The 21,060-nt window shown below is 43.5% G+C and overlaps 1 protein-coding gene across 1 annotated transcript; it reads right to left on the bottom strand.

Annotated features, from left to right (window-relative positions):
* Nucleotides 1–5,223: 5,223 nt before the first annotated feature.
* Nucleotides 5,224–20,985, bottom strand: LOC125464053 (mediator of RNA polymerase II transcription subunit 15; the record flags this gene model as incomplete). The annotated part of the gene is made up of 4 exons (XM_059644432.1): nucleotides 5,224–5,616; nucleotides 9,774–9,986; nucleotides 12,285–12,469; nucleotides 20,848–20,985. Coding segments are annotated over 4 exons (929 nt in total), but the record flags the coding sequence as incomplete, so codon positions are not given.
* Nucleotides 20,986–21,060: the final 75 nt, after the last annotated feature.

Here is a 21,060-nt window from a genome sequence, read left to right as displayed (position 1 = left end):
TTAATCTATAGGCTAATTATAACCTATAATTGACATTTTTAGCCCAAGTAAAAGACACCAACTATAGACTCTATTCACGCTTCTCAATTTTATGTACTTCTATCATGACACCACCTCAGCCTCCAATGCTCAATCAAAATCAATCTAAGTCTGTCCAACCTCTCCTCATAGTTAATATACTCCAATCCAAAACATCCTGGTCAGCTTCTTTTGTACTCTTCCATAGCTCCACATCCTTCCTATCGTGTGCCGACCAGAACTGCACGTAAGTCTCCAAATGTGGCCCAAAATGACTTGCTAATTTCTCTGTTCAGTGTCCAATGTAAGCAAGCGTGCCAAATGCTTTCTATTCTACCTTATCCACTTGTGATGCCATTTCAGGGCATGATGGACTTTTACCCCAAGAACCCTATATCACTGCTCCCAAGAATCTTGCCATTTACTGTATAATTTCCTCTTTCCCTTCTTAAACAAAGGAATAACATTGGCCATTCTCCAGTCTTCTGGCACCTCATATGTGGCTAGACATGATACAATGATCTCTTGTCAAGGCCCCAGCAAGCTCTTCCCTTGTTTCCCTCAGTGTCCTCAGATAGATCTCATCAGGGACTGATCTATCTAAAATGTTCTTCAAGACACCCAACCCCATCGCCTCCTCCGTAATAAAGATATGACCCAGAATATCAACATGCCCCTCCCTAATCTTACCATCATTCACATCCTTCTCTTTAGTGAATGCTCATGCAAAGTACTCATTAAGGACCTCACCCAATTTCTCTGGCTGTACATATAAATTCTCTCCTTTGTCCTTGAGTCAACTCTCTCCAATAGTTGCCCTCACGCTCCTAATATACATATAAAATGCCTTAAAATTCTCTTTAATCCTACTCGCCAAGGACGTATGTTGGCCCCTTTTGTCCCTCCTAATTCCTTGTTTAAGTTCACTCCTGCTCCCTTTATATTCTTCAAGAGCTTTGTCTGATCTCAGTTTCTTAAACCTTATAGATGCTTCCTTTTTCTTCTCAATTAAACTTTCAATACCTCTTGTCATCCAGGGACCCTGAATCTTGCCTTTGTTATCTTTCATCCTCAGGGGAACATGCTGGTCCTGACCTTTGATCAACTGGCTTTAAAAGATTCCCGCACGCGAGATGTGGATTTACCCTCAAACAGGCATCCCCAATCTAATTTCTCCAGCTCCTGCTTAATACTGTGCAATTATCCATGCCCCAGTTTAGCAGCTACACCCACAATATCCTAAAACTTACAGAATTATGAACACAGTTCCCTAAATAATCCCCGCTGAAACTTCAATCATCTCCTCATATAAGGTCTAGTAAGGAGTCTTCCCTACTTGGACCATCCATATACTGCTTCAAGACACATCTAACAAATTCTGGCCCATTTGAGTTCCTGGTACTGAGGGAGTCACAATAAATATTGGGGAAGTTAAATCACCCACTACAATGACCCTGTTATTCAATATCTTTCCATGATCTGCCGACATATCTATTCCTCTATCTCTCATTTGCTATTGGCAGGCCTATACTATATCCCCACCATAGTGATTACACGTTATTTCTTCCCAAGTTCCACCCCATATGGCCTCACTGATGAATGCTCCAGATGTCCCCTCTCACTACAGCTGTGACATTTTCCTTAATCAGTAATGCAACTCGCCCATCCCTTTTTGATTCCTCTCCATCATGACTGAAACATCTAAATTCTGGAATGTTGAGCTGCTAATCCTGCCCTTTTCTCAACTAAGTTTCTGTGCTGATTACAACATCATAGTTCCACGTACTAATTCAGGCTTTAAGCTCATCTACCTAACCTGTTATCCTCCTTGCATAAAAATAAATATACTTCAGACCGCCAGTCCTTCTACTCTTCCTCTGAGGCTTACTTGACTTAACCTCAACCTTCTCTTCAATCATTCCAGAACTGGTTCCCAAACCCAACACACACTATGCCCCAAAACACCCACACACATAAAAATGGCACTAACAAAACTATCTGCCCTTGTTGATCCAGATATCTGAAGCCTCCCCTCTTATGCCAGCTCTTTGGCCACACATTCAACTGAATTATCTTCCTATTTCTAGCCTCACTAGCACATGGCATAAGGAGCGGTCATGCAATTACACTCCTAGAGGTCCTGCATTTCAACTTTCTACCTAACTCGCTAAATTCCCTTTTCAGGTACTAATCTATCTCCCTGTCTACATCGTTAGTACCGACGAAGACTGCAACTTCTGGCTGCACACACTCTCTTTTCAGAACGTCCTGTGCCAACTTGGAGACAACCTTGACCCTGGCATCAGGGAGGCAACACACCATCCTGGAGTCTCACTCACGTTCACAAAAACTCCTGTGCCCCAACAATACAGTCCCCTATTAACACTGCTCACCCTCACTTTGACTCTCTCTCTGCTGTACAATGGAGCCAATCGTGTGTCACCGATCTGGGTGATGCTGCTGCTTTCCTCTAACAGACACCACCACCTACCCCCACAACCATATCAACAGCATCTAAAACAGTATACTTGTTAGAGATGGGAATACCCACAGGGAACTGCAGAACTGCCTGCCTGCCTTTCCTGGCAATCACCCATCTATCTGGCTTAAACTTTGGTGCGACCACATCCCTGAATCTCCTGTCTATAAAACTTTACATCTCCGGTATGCTCCTCAGTGAGTCCAACTGCTGCTCCAACTGATCCACGCAGTCTGAGAGAAGCTGCAAGTGAACGCATTGTTGTCAGGGGTATATGACTTCTCCTTGAACTCCCACATCTCACAGGAAGAGCATACTACTCAGTAAACGCAATCGTTACACCTCTAGTAACTATTGGAATAAAGAAAAGACCTTAGCTTGTCTTAATGCTGCTCCCCTTCCTCAGCAACTGGCCTACTCTTGCTCTTCTAAATAGCAAAAGGACCCCTTTTCCAGAAACATGCAGAAATGAGAAAAAAAATCCCCCTTCAGTGGTTTTAGGTAAAACAAACATTTAAAAATTGGGTATTTGCAGATTGCAGAGCAAAAACTTTTAAGTGTTGGAAACAGTGCCACTATTGGCTATATAACACTATGTCTCAGCAAGTCAGCTGCTAAGCACTGGGAATCGCTGAACATTTTTTCAAGTTAAAAGTCTTGCCTGTTGGCAATTCCTGATGGACACATGAATGCACAGGGCATGAGCCTGAGAGTTGGATCTTCCCACATGAAAGAGGCAATGTGACATCATCCGCATTTTGCCTGATCCGGGAACTGAAGTTGTGAGGGAAAAGAAGAGCTACGCAGAAATCCACCCTGCCAAGCAAATCAACAGCCCAACCAGCACCACAATCCTTGCATCTTCAAAGTGAGGCAGGGGCTCAGCACCTTTCCTGTCTTGGTATGGGCCATAAGGATAATCTGTCCTTCAGAGCCTCCATCCATCAAGGATGGCACTAACTGCCCAAATGGAGACTGCAGAGCTGATGAATCTTTGGAACAAGTTGCAATGAATGTAGGTTCCTTACAGCTAAGTATGAGACGCTTGGATAAATCCCTGGCTGACTGGCACTGTAGTATATAAAAGACAAGTGGGGTGTCATATGATTTGATTCATAATCACTGTGGTCTGTAGAACAAGAAACCCTTCACCTTCCTCAAAAAAAAAGCAACTGGCTGCTTGCCAAAATATCCAGCTGCCTTGGGAGCCTCCGCAGAGGTACTTAGATTTATTCTTGCTTCAGAAGTGCAGAATCAAAGCTTTATGAGATGGACCTGCCTGAGCCCATAAGATCCTCAACATCTGATGGCCTGAAGATCAAGCGTCTGAATGAATGCCTCTTCTTGCTTGCAGGTCTGTGGTAATACTGACCTTGGTCAAACTGTTTCTGCAGCAAATAAGCTCACTCCGGATGCTGCTGACATCTGTATTTGTGGCAGCCACCCTGATCACTTGTAATCAGCTGATGACTGCCCAGCGGAAAAACGTGAAGGTTTGGCAAACGTGGCACAAACACTGACTCACCAGAGGCCACGGAACTTGTTGCCTCAGAGGCTGTAATACAATGTAGGGAACCTGCACTGTCATGAGATTCATAAGTACGCAAGATAATAAAAGCAGCAATTCCAGTGGATAACATTCCTAGTTTCAGACAGTGCAATTGGATGTAATAATTAAGTTATATAGAACCTGAGCAATGTCAGTTCTGCATCCACATTACAAGGAAAATACTGTGGTAGAAAACAGGGTACTATGTAGATACACTCGAAATCTGCCTGATGAGGAATCTCAAGTAGAAAGATGTTTTCAAAACTACAATTGTCTTCACTAGAACAGAATAGACAACAGGGAGTTTTGATCAAGATATTTAACATTCTGAAGACACAAGGCAGAACAGATAGAAACATGCCACTTCCTGAAGTCAAGAACAAGGGTCAAAGATGCATAATTAAATGAAAAACCAGGAGACAAGAGAGCAATTAGAAATTTTTTTGGCACAGATTTGTGACACTAGCAGAGTTAGTAACTGAATCAGAGACCTCATCAATATTTAAGACTAAGTTAGTTAATCAGTGAAGGGAGGGGAGAGTGAGGGATATGTGAATAAGCAAGCACATGGGACAACAATTCAGGTAGAGGATAAACATCAACGGCATCTGGCTTTTCTGAAGGGTATGTCTCTGTGTTACGACCTCTGTAATTCTACACTTGCAATCCAGGATGTCAGGCAGGCTATACACACCAGGTGGGCTTCTGGAGGGCTAGCAACCAACTGCAAAGGTGCAAACAGCAACATTTCCCATATTACTTTGTGTAGGTAATGCTACAGCTGGTTATTCCAAGATCTCTGCCTCTGACATTCATTTTACGAATCAGTAAATTGACCTCGGAATCTATCAATAAGCCCACATCTTCCCTGCCCATAGCCCATTTCCTGGCCAGTTCGAGATTGAGAAAGAATCTAGAATCAGAAACTCAACCAGAAACAATTAATAAGTTAATACCTCAGGAAATGATTTCAAGGCAAATAGTAATGTGTTTGCGCCAAAACTGGTTTATCCAGACTGTGAAACAAGTGCTGTCTATACAAAATGTCTCGTCATTCCAAATACAATTGAAGCTGGATAAAAATAGATTAAAGTACAATTTTTCTTTTACTAGCTACAAAGAATAATTACAATTCGAGGAGGAAATGAATTAGGTTTAGGATCAATTTATTATTGCATTATTTAGAAGCAGCTTGCTTTACGATGCGTGCAATTAACAATCCAGACAAGGACCCTGCAAAGAGATAAGGAATCCACCAGAAATAATACAACATGCTAATCAACTCATGCAGTGAAGGCTGTCTGGAACTCATTCTCATCACTCTCCTTACCTGCCCTCCTGCTCCCATTTGGGCTTGAGCCTGGGCCTGAGCTTGGGCTTGAGCCTGAGCCTGGGCCTGGGCCTGGGCCTGGGCCTGAGCTTGGGCTTGAGCCTGGGCCTGAGCCTGGGCCTGAGCTTGTGCCTGGGCTTGGGCCTGGGCCTGTGCTTGGGCTTGGGCTTGAGCCTGGGCCTGAGCTTGGGCTTGAGCCTGGGCCTGAGATGTCTGACCCTGGGGAAACTGAGAACGGACCTGAAATAAAAGAATAAGATTTTAAACAATCACATTAATTCTGAATTGTATACATTTTCTACTACTTCAGAACATGAGTTAGATGGTCAGCCCAATACTAATGTCCAGAAAGGCTTTCCTCAACAGGAAACCAAACAGATAGAAGGGTGGGTACATGGATTTACAGTAAATATCAACGAAGACAGAGGCAACATGAGAATAATTTATTTTTATACAGTAAGTTACGATCTGAAATGCACAGCTTGAAAGTGTGTTGGAAGCAAATTTATTAATTACTTTCTACAGGAAACTGGATAAACACTTGAAGGTGCTTGCAAGGTGATAGTGAAAGGAGCCCATTGAGACCAATTGGATAATCTTTTCAAAATGCTACAACACGCACATTAGACCAAATTATCACTAATGACAAACTTTCCAAATAAGTCAATCCAATTATGTTAGATTGGTCAGCTAAAGACAAATTGTAAGACAGAGAAGTTACGTGAAGTCCAAACTATACTTGTTCTGTTAGGCTGGCAGGCGTTTCAAGCACATTCATGAGGTACATTGTGTAAAAATCCTACCAATAATCTCAGGTACTCATATACCAACAGCCTCGAATTCTGAATACAATGTTGAGAATAGTTGCCATTTTTAGTAATAAAGACGGAATTTTACTTTTAACACCTGTTGGTATTATTACAACAGATTTTCCAATGAATGCAACGGTGAAAGTTGGATTTTACCAATGGGGCAGCAGGACCCTGCTCCAATTAAACTTCTGTTCCAATCCGAGGGAGGGTCACGAGACCCAAAACGCTAACGTTGATTTTTTTCTTCACAGATGCTGCCAGACCTGATGAGCTTTTCCAGCAACTTCTGTTTTTGTTTCAATTAAACTTCTCCTCCAATAAAGTAGGCATGAGTAATGCTTCGGGCAAAGTGTTCACTAAAAACCAACTCCTACTACATTATTGCCAAATGGACAGGCCATAGGTCCTATTTCAATTGTTGGGATATCTGAGGGAGTGACACCCGACAGGCTCTAGCTTGACAAAAATGTCTCAAAAGCTCTCTACCAGCTGACCTGTAATTGAGTAGTTTGCAGCTTAGCAACCTCATTACGTACACCGGAAGTGAATTTAAGATTTATTTGCTGTAAGTTGTGTGAGGGGCAGAGGTGCAGAAATCAACAGTATCGACTAGAAAAGTTGACCTTATTTTCTTAAAAAAAGAGTAAGTTAAGTGTACAGTTAATTGAGATGCTCAAAGTAATAAAGGTTTCAATGGAGTAGAGGGGAACAAACTGTTTGCACTATTTTCACTGGAGGGTCGGAGGCTGAGGGGTGACCTCATAGAGGTTTATAAAATCATGGATAAGGTAAATAGGCAAGATCTATTCCCCAGGGAGTCAAAAACTAGAGGGCACAGGTTTAAGGTGGGAGGGGAAAGATTGAAAAGGGATCAAAGGTACAACTTTTTCACACATGGTGGTGCACGTATCGAATGAGTTGCCAGAGGAAGTGGTGGAGACGGGTACAATTACAACATTTAAAAGACATCTGGATGGATGCATGAATAGGAAGGGTTTAGAGGGACACTGGCAAATGGAATTAGACTAATTTAGGATATTGGGTCAGTATGCACAAGTTGGACCAACAGTCTGTTTCCATGCTGTATATCTCTACGACTGGCTGGAAGGACATAAGGACATTCAGATAACTAGCAAAAAGAGGAGAAATATTTTTGTACAGCAAGATGTTGTGATCTGGAATGCATTGCCAAAAGCTATGCTGGAATCAGCTTCAATGAAATCTTTCAAAGGGTATTTTTATTTGAAAAAAAAATTTCCCAAGCCAAGAGAAAAATAGCTGGGGAAATGGCATGATTCGCCAAAAGGTGGCACAGGCTCAGTGAATCATAGCACATCATTCAGAACTCTAAAACTGTGATTTCACACAGGTGAAGTCTTGCAATTAAGTCATGGAACATGGGAAAGCAGAAACAAAAGGAGGCCTTTTACACCTTGAAACCTGACTCCCCATTAAATTAAATTGTGGCTGATGAGTGATCTAGCTCTACATAACCGCTGCTGCCTCATCTCTTAATTTATTTGGTTAACTAAAACCTGTTGACTTCATCTTAAAAACAAATCTGGTATTTGCAGATACGGGTTCCAAACTTCTGTCCTTTGCACGTAAAAGTGCTTCTCAAATTTCATTCCTGACAGATCAGTTCTGATAGTTCCGGAATTCCCACCAATGGAAAGAGTTTCTTCTGTAACCCCTTGAAACTTAACATCAATTCATCTCTTAACTTTCTAAATTATAGAGGAGAGTTTGCATAATCTCAGCTCATAATTTAACTCTTGGAGTCCAGGCACCACTTGAGCCAACCTATCCAGTAATCCCTTTCTAAATTCTGATACCGAGAACTCCTCCTAGTTGTGGTCTGCAGGGCTTTACGTACTCATTGCATTCTAGTTCTTTAGATATAAAAGCCAGCATACCTGTCCACATCATTATAATGACCTTTGTAACTGATCCCTGACTCTCTTTGGGTTATCACTGTCAGCAGTTTTTCACAATTTAAAAAATAACCCAGTTCCAAAATTTTTAGTAGATGTCTTTTGGTAAATGACTTCATATTTAGCTACATAGAAATCCATTTGCAACATTTTTCTAAGCTGTCAGTATCGCATTATAATTTTATGCTTCCATAATTTACAGAACCATGAAAATATAAAAACGTTACAGCAAAGAGGTCATTCAGCCCATTGTGTTTATGCCGCTGATAAAGTAGCTGCCCATTCTAATCCTGCTGTCTAGCCCCTTGCAGATTACAGAATCTCAGCTCAGATCCAGGCTTCTTTTAAATGAGTTGACGGTTTCCACTTCAACCTCCAAACTGTGCAAAGAATTCCAGACACTGGCTACCCGCTGGGAGAAACCACTTTTCCTTAAGTGCCCTTTAGATCTTCTATCAATCACCTTAAGCATGTGCTTTACATCTTTGCATCACTGTCAAATTTGGACATGTGGCTTGCTATCCCATCATAGAAGTCATTAATAAATATGTTGAGTTGTTGAGATACCATTAAGACCCTTTTGAGGTACCACAATCCATTATCCCAACGCTGTCTTTACTAGTAAGCCAACTTCCAAACCAAGTCATTAATTTCCCTTCAACTTTTGTTAACAATGTCTTATGAGGGGCTCTATAAAATGCTTTGCTACGGTCTGTATAAACATTATCCACAGATATTCTTCTGCCACTACTTCAGTCACTTCTTCAAACAAATTCAAGCATATTCATCATACATAACCTAGCCTTTATCAATGGACATGGCTGTCCCCGACTAGCCGATAATTTGAGATGTTCGGCCAATCTATCATTAATTAGGGTTTCTAATAACAGATGTTAAGTGAATTGATCTATCATTCACTGGCTTCCCCCGTTCACCTTTCTTAAGTAGTGAGTGACTCGTGCAACTTCCCAGTGCAAACAAGGGCTCATGAACCAAGAAAACGAGGCAGCACAGTGGGTCAGTGGTTTGCACTGATGCCTCATGGTGCCAGGGACCTGGGCTTAATTCTAGCCTCAGATTTGTGTGGAGTTTGCACATTCTCCCCATGTCTGTGTGGGTTTCCTCCGAGCGCTCTGGTTTTCTCCAACAGTCCAAAGATGCGCAGGTTAGGTGGATTTGCCATGCTAAATTACCCGTAGTGTCTGGGAATGTGTAGATTAGGTGGATTAGTCATGGGAGTTGCAAGGTTGCAGGGATAGGGTGGGGAGAGATGACAGTCTGGGTGGGATATGGTGTCAACTTGTTGGGCCAAATGGCCTGTTTCCACAGTGCAGGGATTCTAGGGGGAAGTTTGGAAGGTGATAGCTTGGGTATCTACAATATCCTCACTTACTTCATTTAGAACCCACCTGAAAAACATCTGACCCCAGGAGTTTGTCACTCTATACTGCAATTATTTTCTTCATTTATATTTAATTTGGTGTATCCTGACTCTGATTCATTACTTGTTTCCCGGGAGGTCTAGCACACTAATTTCATTTCAGTCTTATAAATTCTATTGCAAAGAAATTATCCAGCATATAGACAAGGTCCGTCCAGCTAAGGAAATGTTTGTAACATGACAGTTGCTTAGCAATGATAGGATATATACCTGGTGCAGAGATTGAAGCTTCATTGGTTGCTGCTGCTGTGTTAAGGATGAAGACATGGAAACCTGGCCTGACATCTGGCCTGGCACCTGAGTAACCATGGGCTGGGACTGGGATTGAGGCACCAGCTGAGACGGAGTTTGAGACTGCAACTGCTGAAGCTGCTGGAGTTGGATCTGTTGTTGCTGCTGCTGGAGTTGCTGTTGAATCAATCTCTGCAATACAGAGAGAAGAAAAATATCAGTAAGCTATTATACAAACTCAGAAAAGTCAGCATAATGCAATATGAGTGACTGCACCCATCAGCACCATACTCCAGAGCTGCATCCACCATTTTTACAGAAATAGACCTATCTTTAACCACCAGCACCACTATCCAATTTTATACAATGACAGAACCACTTCCACGAGCACTGTATGTGTTATATAGAAACAGACGTACCCTGACCAGTACTATATCCAGTGGTGTGACAGTACTGTGTCCCATTGTTGTGACAGGCCTATTGAGTTATTTTCTCCTATGGCCTTGCACTGTCATCTCATCTGTCACTTATTCTGCCGTACTTTTCATCCTATTACAATCCTTTCCTTTTGCTATTGCCCCATTCTCTCGGGTTTTTCTACCTTTTCTCCTCCTTAAAACTCCTCCAGTTCTGATGAAAGATAATTACTCTGCTTCTTTCTCCGGAGATGTCATCTGATTGCTTACGCATTTCCAACATGCTCTGTTTGCAAAGCAGATTTCCAGTACCTTCAGTAATTTTGCTTTCCTACTAAATCACCTTTGACAATGTTCCTGATCATATAGTAACTCTGTCATCAGTATCCCAATGGGGGGCACAAATTCAAATTTAAAATAACTAAAGGATTCTCTTGTAAACTGGAGCTACTCATCTCAACTTTAATCAAACAAGTGAAGAAGGAATTCTCTGAAAAAAGAGAGACGGCAAGGTCTCATCAAATCAGCGTGAGCTACTGCCCAATCCAAAGCCCACTGCTATGACAGAAGGTCTGGCAACTACCCTGATGAGTTACTGCAAGATGATCAATATAGCCGGCAAAATTGATAGCCCCAATTGCTGGTGCATGTTGTGTTAGTTGGCCTAGGGTGGTACGACGAATTCCACAATTGGTTAGTCTAGGGACGTGGTTGGTGTTGTGGGAATAGAGAGCCAGAGAAGCCAGGCAGATTAGCCACTACTAGCATCCAGTTTACTTGATGAAAAGTGCACTTATTCAGTTGCTGAGTTAGGCTGTCACATGGCCCAATAACCTGCTGCCACTCATACAATGGTCAACCCACTCACCCTTGGATGCCTCAGTAAGTTTGGACGGAAGGGGAGAGAAGAAAAATGGTTTAACCGGAAAAGAGGATCCCCCTCGTTCTCACACACCACCCCACCAACCTCTGGATACAACGCATCATCCTCCGACACTTCCGCCATCTACAATCCGAACCCACCACCCAAGACATTTTTCCATCCCCACCCCTGTCTGCTTACCGGAGAGACCACTCTCTCCATGACTCCCTTGTTCGCTCCACACTGCCCTCCAACCCCACCACACCCGGCACCTTCCCCTGCAACCACAGGAAGTGCTACACTTGCCCCCACACCTCCTCCCTCACCCCTATCCCAGGCCCCAAGATGACTTTCCATATTAAGCAGAGGTTCACCTGCACATCTGCCAATGTGGTATACTGTATCCATTGTACCCGGTGTGGCTTCCTCTACATTGGGGAAATCAAGCGGAGGCTTGGGAACCGCTTTGCAGAACACCTCCGCTCGGTTCGCAATAAACAACTGCACCTCCCAGTCGCGAACCATTTCAACTCCCCCTCCCATTCTCTTGATGACATGTCCATCATGGGCCTCCTGCACTGCCACAATGATGCCACCCGAAGGTTGCAGGAACAGCAACTCATATTCCGCCTGGGAACCCTGCAGCCATATGGTATCAATGTGGACTTCACCAGTTTCAAAATCTCCCCTTCCCCCACTGCATCCCTAAACCAGCCCAGTTCATCCCCTCCCCCCACTGCACCACACAACCAGCCCAGCTCTTCCCCCCCACCCACTGCATCCCAAAACCAGTCCAACCTGTCTCTGCCTCCCTAACCGGTTCTTCCTCTCACCCATCCCTTCCTCCCACCCCAAGCCGCACGTCCATCTACCTACTAACCTCATCCCACCTCCTTGACCTGTCCGTCCTCCCTGGACTGACCTATCCCCTCCCTACCTCCCCACCTACACCTTCTCCACCTATCTTCTTTACTCTCCATCTTCGGTCCGCCTCCCCCTCTCTCCCTATTTATTCCAGTTCCCTCCCCCCATCCCCCTCTCTGATGAAGGGTCTAGGCCCGAAACGTCAGCTTTTGTGCTCCTGAGATGCTGCTCGGCCTGCTGTGTTCATCCAGCCTCACATTTCATTATCTTGGTTTCATCACAAGCTGTGATGAAGTGTCTTACAAATGGCACTCAGGGTTCAATTCAGGTACAAGCCAGTCCTTTTACCTGCTGCTGCTGCTGTTGTTGCTGTTGCATCTGAAGTTTCATCATCTGCTGCTGCTGTGCCTGGAACTGTTGTTGTTGCTGCTGCTGCTGTTGCTGCTGCTGCTGCTGCACGGCTTGTTGTGCCTGGAACTGTTGTTGCTGTTGCTGCTGCTGCTGCTGGGCAATCTGTTGCATCTGCAATTGGGCTGCAGGATTGGATTAATAAAAGAACACTGTTAACTTCGACCACCTCGTTCAAAGTATGAACTTCGCCCTGGATCCAACTGGTTCCTTCAGAGAGGCAAAGTGTATGTCACACAGTTCACAAGAGGTCATGAGGATGAAATCCAACAAAGCACAGCACAGCTAGCTTGTGAAAATTCCATGTACTGTTCAGGGGCACTGTATACTTGAACTGGTTTCACAAATTCAAGCTCAAAGGTGTAAAATTGGTCACTCACATAACAGAGGAGACCAGTGCTCATTACACTAAACATACAGTGAGCTACATACTGGACACTATTAGGTGGAGTAAATGTCATAGGCATCAAAATAATGACTAAAGATTCATTTGCATTACTTTCCACTTAAGTTCGTATCAAAAAGACTCATTATTAATGAAGAATAACATTCACAAATGAAATGCATTCATCCAAATCTGAATGCAATAGCTGAATTGTCCCTAAACTTAGGAATAGGAATGTGTTACTCCTAGCAGAGTTTTCCCTGTGTTGGCACAGACTTGCTGGGTCAAAGGGCCTGCTCCTGCTCTGAAGTATTCCATGACTCCAGTTCAAAAGTGTGGTTGATTTGAGTGCTTCACTAGTCACTCAGTAAAAATATCTATGGCTAGGCCAAGGGAACTCCAATGAGCAATCAAAGCTTGCCTGTTGCCCATATCACATTAAAAATCCAACTCCCTTGTGCTGAATCTTCATCAGTGCCATTGTGGTATCCAAAACATCAACAATGATAGCATCTGGAAGGAGAGATCGAAACTAGTCTGAGGATAAATAACCAGCCATTTAGCAGAGAAATATCTTTGCTGAGAAGGTTCAAATTCTCTACTGCAGAGGGTTGTGGATGCCCAGTTGATGAGTACATTCTAACCAGAGACTGATGATTCCAGGAATTTAAGGGAATCAAAGTATACAGAAGTTGGACGGGGATGTGGAGCTGAGGTCAAAGATCAGCTGTGAACAGATTGAATTGCGAAGCCAGATTTAGTATTCAAGGAACAAACTCCCACTTGTTAAGTCTTTCCAGTGTAATGAAGGGAAGTCTCTATATAACGTAATAACGTAAAAGTTATAATCTTAAAGCTAAGTAGCTCGCCACTCTCTGGATGAAGAAATTTCTCATCTCAGTCCTAAATGGCCTACACCCTATCCTTAAACAGTGGCTCTTAGCTACAGACTATCCACTAATTTGGAACATCCTTCCTGCGTTTACCTTGCCTAGTCCTGTTAGAATTTTATCAGCTTCTCAGAGATCTTCTCTCATTCTTCCAAACTCCAGTGAAAACTGTCCTAGACAATCGAGCCTCTCTTAAGAGGTAAGTCCTGTCATCCAGGAATCGGTCTGGTAAACCTTCATTGCACTCCCATCATTGTCAGAACATCCTTCCTCGGATAAGGAAACCAAAACTGCACACAGTACTCCAGGTATGGTCTCACCAAGGCTGTGCAACAACACATCCCTTCTTATACTTAAATCCTCTTGCTATGATGGCCAATATACCATTGGTCTTCTTCACTACCTGCCACACCTATGTGCGTATTTTCAGTAACATGCAGGTCTCATTGCACCTCCCCCTTTCCCAATCTATCAACAATCAGATAATGATCTACCTTCTTGTTTTTGCCACGAAAGTGGATAACCTTTCACTTATTCACCTGAGACTTCATCTGCCATATATTTGCACTCACTCAGCTTTGTCCTAATCACAATGATGCATTTTAGCATCCTCCTCCTAGCGCACTGTTCCACTCAGCTTTGAATCATCTGTAAACTTGAAGATATTCCATTTAGTTCCTTTTCCTAAATCATTTATATTGTGAATAGTTGGGAACCAAGCACTGATCCCTATGGTATCCCATGAGACACTGCCTGCTACTCAGAAAAAGACCCACTTATTCCCACTATAGAGATAGTAGGAACTGCAGATGCTGGAGAATCTGAGATAACACGGTGTGAAGCTGGATGAACACAGCAGGCCAAGTAGCATCAGAGGAGCAGGAAAGCTTGACATTTCGGGTCAGTACTATTTGTTTCCTGTTTACCAATATTTTTTCTATCCATGTCAGGACACTAACCCAAGCATTACTTTTTGCACAATATTATCTTATGTGGGATCTTATTGAAAGCGTTTGGAAAGTCCAAGTAAAAAGCATCCACTCACTCCCACTCTGTCTGATCCTGTTACTGTTTTCCAAGTGCTCGGCTCTTAAATTTTTAATACGGACTCTGGCATTTCCCCACTAACATTATCAGGTTAGCTAGCCTGTAATTCCATTTTGTCTCCACATCCTTTTTTAATGTTAGGGTTACATGAGCTAGACTCCTAGACTGTTACAGAGTCTAAAGAATCTTGGAAGATGACCACTAACGCATGCACCATTTCTCGAGCCACTTAAGTACTTTGGGAAGCAGGTTAACAATTCCTGGGGATTCCTCAGTCTTCAATCCCAGCAATTTCCCCAACACCATTTCTCGAGTAATACTGAGTTCCTTCAGTTTCTCCCTCTCACTTGATCCTGTGTGCTCCACATTTTTCAGCGGGTATTTCAGTCCTCCTTTGTGAAGGCAGAATAAAAATATGTATTTAATTGGTTAGCCATCCTCTTTGTTCCTGATTAAACTTGTCCTGTTACTGAAAGTAAGGGACCTAACATTTGGCTTCACTAATCCTTTTCTCCTTGCACGGCTATAGAAGCTTTTACAGTCAGTTTGTATGTTCCCTGCAGCTTACTCTTGTGCTGTACTCTCCCGCTGCCCTCCACCTTCACCTCCCCCAAATCAATCCCTTTGTCCTCCTTTGCAGAAATTTAAACTGAATACATTGTGGAGCTGGAGGAACATAGCAGATCAGGCAGCATCAGAAGAGTTGATGTTTCAGGTGGGACTCTACATCAGGACTGGGGAGGGGGAAGGGAAGCTGGGAAATAAATAGAGGGAGAAGGGGTGGGGTTGGGGGAAGGTAGGTGGGATGCTGATGGGTGCATGCAAGTAGGAGTTGTGGGGCCTGGTCAGTGGGAAGGGTGGGGCGGATAGGTGGGAAAGAAGATGGGCTGGTTGTGTCAGGTCAAGGAGATGGGGATAAGGGGAGGGTTGGACATGGTATGATGTCAGGGGTGGAGAGATTTTGAAACTGGTGAATTCTAGGTTCAGGTCATCGGGCTGAAGGCTCCCAAGGTAGAGTATGAGGTGTTGTTCCTCCAGTTTATGTGCAGCCTCGTTGTGGCACTGGAGGACGTCGAGGGTGAACATGTCACCAAGGAGTGGGAGGGGGAGTTAAATTGGTTGGCAACCGGAAGGTGTTGTTGACTCCAGTCTACAGAGCACAGATGTTCCACGAGTCGGGCACTGAGTTTGTGCTTGGTCTCACTGATGTAGAGAAAGCTACATCGGGAGCAATGGATACAGTAGACCAGGTTGGAAGATGTACAGGTGAATCCCTGTCCGATATGGAAAGTTTGTATTGGGCCTTGGATGGAGGTGAAAGGGAAGGTGTAAGAGTAAATGTTACACCTCCTCTGTTGCAGGGAAAGGTGCCAGGTGTGGTAGGATTCTTGGAGAGTGAGGAGCTGATGAGGGAGTTGTGGAGTGAACGGTCCAGGTGAAAAGCAGATAGGGGTGGGGAGGGAAATATCTCTGGTTGTGGGAGAGATTGGTGGGGTGGTGTGTGAGGACCATGGGGACTCTGTCCTTATTTTTGTTGGGGGGAGAGGGTTTGAGGGCACAAGTGTGGGAAATGTAACAGATGTGGTTGAGAACATTTTGGATCAATGGGGTGGGTGGGGGGGTAGTTGCGTCCTTGAAGTAACAGCAAGTGTAACACTCCATCTTGGGAGCCGATGTGGCAGAGCTGGAGGAATTGGGATAAGGAATCACATTTTTGCAGGAAAGTGGGTGAGTGGAGGTGTAGTCAAGGTAGTTGTGGGAGTTGGTGGGTTTGTAACAGATGTCGGTGCTGAGACAATTAACGGAGATGGATACAGCAAGATCCAAGAAGGAAAGGGAGGTATCAGAGATGGTCCAGGTGAATTTCAGGTTCGGATGAAAGGATATTAGTAAAGTTGATGAACTGTTCAAGCTCCTCATGGGAGCACGAGGCAGCACCGATACAGTCATCGATGTAGCAGAGGAAGAGGTGAGGGATGGGTCAGTGTGACAGCAGAAGGTAGACTGTTCCACGTATCCTACGAAGAGACAGGCATAACTTGGACTCATCTGGGAACCCAGAGCCAACTCTTTAGCTTATAGGAAGTGGGAGGGGTTAAAGAAAACGTTGTTGAGGGTCAGGACAAGATCCATTGAGCGGATGAGGGTGTTGGCGGAGAGGGGTGGTTGGGCCTGAGGGAGAGAAAGAAGCCGGGGGCTTTAAGGCATTCTGTATGGGGGATACAAGTGTACAGTGACTAGACGTCCGTGGTGAAGATGTTGTTTTGGAGGCCCGGAATTGAAAGTCTTGGAGGAGGTGGAGGCGTTTGTAGTTTCCGAAACATAGGTGGAGAGTTCCTGGACCTGGGGAGAGAGAGTCGAGGTAAGCGGAGATGAGTTCAGTGAGGCAGGAGCAGGCAGAGACAATGGGTCAACCAGGGCCGTAAGGTTTATGGATTTTGGGACGGAGATAAAACCAGGCCATGCGGGGGTGACAAACAATAAGGTTGGAGGCTGTGGGTGGAAGGTCTCCTGAGGTGATGAGATTATGGATGGCCTGAGACATGAAGGGTTGTTGATCAGGGATGGGGTTATAATCAAGGTAGTGATAGGAAAAGGTGTCAGAGAGTTGGCACCTGGCATCCACAACGTAGAAGTCAGTAGGCCCTACCACTACTGCACCCCCTTATCCACAGGCTTGATGGTGACTTTGGGTTATAGCAGAGGGAGTGGAAGGCTTCGTGTTCCATGGGAGAGATACTGGAGGGAGTGAGAGGGGTGGAGAGATTAAGGTGATTGATGTCAAGATGGCAGCTGGAAATGAAGGGTCATGGGAGGGTAGGAGGCTGTGGGGTGGAGTCCAGGAGGATGGGGTTTGTTGGAGGTGGGAGAAGGTGCCTGCAGAGGGTGGGTTAGATTCCTGGTCAAAAAAATAGGCGCAGAGACAGCAGAAAAAAGAATTCAACATCCAGGCGTATATGGAATTCATTGATGTATGGGTGCAGGGAAATCAAGGTGAGTTCTTTGCTGAGGACTGGCCGTTTAACCTCAGTGAGGGGGAGGTCTGAGGATATGGTGAATACTTGGCAGGGCTGTGGCTGGGGCTAGGTGTAGAGCTGGCGCTGTTGTCCTCTGAAAAATTTAAACTGTTTCCAAACCTCAGGTCTGCTGTTATTCGGCCAATTTGTATCCTCCTTCCTTGCATCTTTTCTACCTCTAAATTCCATGGTAGGGCCACATTTCCAATTTTAGTTTAGTGTTGCCACAATGCACAATGCTTTGCTTACGCAGAAACAACAAGTGATCTAGCTGTAAACACCTACTTGTAAATGAATGTACACCACAAGAAAATTCAATACCAATGAGTGAACAACCTTTAAGGAAGCGATCATAGTAACAGTCTCAAGGAGTTAAGGAAAGATGGGGCAAGAGAGGAAAGGAAAGGCACTCGTAATGATCAAGGAGAATATGATAATGCTTGTGAGAGGGGTCAAGTAGCTAGATACAGCATACAATAGAGGTGTCGCCACACTACTGGGAGAATTCTATAGGCAACTAACAAGTAGAAACTAACAAGCATTACATTTGCAAGAAATTACAGAAAGATGAAAATACAATTTTGAAAGGGGACTTTAATTATCCTAATACAGACTGGAATATTAATTGTCTGAGGACCAGTGTGAAATAGTGGGGTGCCTAGAAAGAGCCTAGAAAGTTTCAGGGACAGTCAAGGTAGAATCTCGAGGGTGGTTGCTAGGACAGCCAAATCCAGAGCTACCTGGATGAAAATGGTGAGAGGGTATTTTGAAGTAGAAAAAAAAGAGTGATTATGACATACATTCAGGTTGATAATTCAAGTGAGAACCAGGCTGAATATGGAAAGTTCAGAGGGAAAATGAGAAAGGATATAACAGATGTAAAAAGCATTGGGTTAAAAATAACTGGCTCTGACAAACTAACATAACAGCGATCCCTGGAATCCGCTGTAGGTAACGAAAACATTAAAAGGTTACATTTAAACTGGTAAGTTTCCGGGATCAAATGGGATGGATCCCAAAATGTGGAGGAAAGTAAGAGTGAAAATTGTGAAATTACCTGCCATAATCCTCCTGAGGTGCAGGGTTGGTACCACATGGCTGGAGAATTACAAATGTTACATCCTTACTCAAACAATGGCACAAGCATAAACCCATTAATGACAGAGCAGTCAATTTAACTTTAGTAGGGAAGCTTTTAGAAATAATAACCTGGGACAAAATTAACAGTTACTTGGAAAAGGATGGGTTAATTCTGGAAAAAAATGGATCTGTTAAAAACAAATTGTATTCAACTAGCATGATTAAGCCTTTAATGAGGTAACAGAAGGGTCAATGCATTTAATATAGTGTAATCAAAAATCCATAACTGGAAATGAAGCAGGGGTGCATGAGAGGCAAAAAGGGCTGATTACTGGAGCTTTAAATGGTGCAAGAGTAAGAAGCTATATATAGTACTGTCTATCTACAGTGGCATGGAGATATGTTCACATGCATGAGGCTATTCTAGAAGCAGTAAGGCCAGGCTATGCTCCCAAACTATGTAAAAGGAAGAATGCAGTTGATTTCTTCCGGTCTTGCACAATGAAGTCAATATAAACTCAGGGCAATATTCTAACGAACACATAATACCCTCAATACATTAAAATAAATTTTAAAACGGTGGATGTTGGAGACCTTAAACAAAAACAGAAACTGATAGTGAAAATCAGTAGGTCTGGCAGCATCTGTGGGGGGAAAAAAGTAGAGTTAATGTTTAGAGTCCAGTGATTGTTCATCAGAATAAATTATGTTTGACCTGCTGAGTTTCGCCAGCAATTTCTGTCTTTGTTTCAATACATATATTTGAACATTATTCATAGAATTGCCACAACATGGAGAAATTTAGTTGGAAATAATTTGGATCTGACTTTTTCATACCTGGAGGCTTTAATTGCTGTTGATGACATTTCTTTTCAAGAACATTATCTCTGAGTTTACATTAACTCATCAATACAAACACCTATTTGAAAACTTGAAAAATCAAAGTTTTGGACTGTGCCAAGAGTGCACAGAGTTTATCATGCATCTAGAATTCGAAGGTCTTGAAATATTTTTGAGAGAAATGAGATGGGCGTGTCACTTAGTAGAAGGAACACAGGGCTTTAGACTGCCTAGCAACAGATTCTTGACTGTTTGTCTTTTGCCATGAACTGGACAATGGTGTAGTTGGAAAGAAACCCGCAGCTTCTCTTTCTCTCCCGGAAAAAGAGGCTTGCAAAGAAGCAGCACTTGCTCTCTCTCCGAGTAAAAGACAACGACAAAGAGTCAAAGGCTAAATTGCTAATTCATTAAACAACCTGGGTCTAAGGATTGGCGACTTAAACAGAGGATCTTCCATTACCCTGCAGCTGAAAGCAACGTGATCTCATTGATAGGAAGTGAAAGAACTGTGAGAAAAGTCACTGTATTCCGCCCTTATGGCTTGGCTTCTTGATCCATAGGATTTTCTTTTTGACACATTTTTCCTAACCATAAAAACTCCACAGAACTGTATGTTGTGTTTCACCCTGTCTTTGTATAACCATGCGTGTGTTTGGATTTAAAGCAGGTACAGTTTAAATTTGTTTAGCTGCAGTCAATAATCCATGTTTTCACTTGTTAAAGACAAGCTTATTCATAATAAATAAGTTTTTTTTCACCAGGTTATTAATCAATTTTAAATACTATGCAGAAGAACTTTGTGTAGATGCACTAATAAATTTGCAAGAAGTACTGATCAATTCTAAGCCTCGAGTTTAAAACACCAAAAGGCTCAACCAAGGAGCCATATAGTTTAGCAACCATGTAACACAGAGACTATTGTACAAGAGGGTAGACTGTTGAGTTGCAGCGCCTGGCCTCCAAAGTTACATTCTCCAAACTGCAACGCCATCCTCCCCGCCAACGCCCCGAACCAGACAAAACTACCAAGCCAGCTTATAACAAACTGGAGCTTCAAGTACAGGGAACACTCAAGCTGAGCGGCGCAGTCTAGCAAGGAAAGAGCCCAAAAAAAACATTGAGACAGCAAATGCCGTAAAACAGGTGCGGCCTACTTCAGGACTTTGCAACTTCTGTATCCTACTCACACTGCTGCTGCGTGCTTGGCGGGAAGCCAGGCATGTGAGGCACCATTCCAGACGTACCCGGCTGAGGCTGTCCAGGATGTGACATTGATTGATTCAACTGTCCCAGACCTGCCACTCCGGGGGGACGAGTGGCCATCATCCCACTCGAGCTCCCCGTAGGGCCACCTTGCAAGTTCTGCAAAGCATTCATTGGATCTAGGAGGGAGGGAAACAAAAAAAAACAAAACTTCTGTTAAATTCTTCAAAGAGAAGCAGATACCCAAATAAAGA

The sequence above is a fragment of the Stegostoma tigrinum genome, unplaced genomic scaffold (assembly GCF_030684315.1).
Source record: "Stegostoma tigrinum isolate sSteTig4 unplaced genomic scaffold, sSteTig4.hap1 scaffold_824, whole genome shotgun sequence".
NCBI lineage: Eukaryota > Metazoa > Chordata > Chondrichthyes > Orectolobiformes > Stegostomatidae > Stegostoma > Stegostoma tigrinum.
The sequence above is the reverse complement of the archived record's forward strand: the minus strand, read 5'-3'. Positions and strand labels throughout refer to the sequence as shown.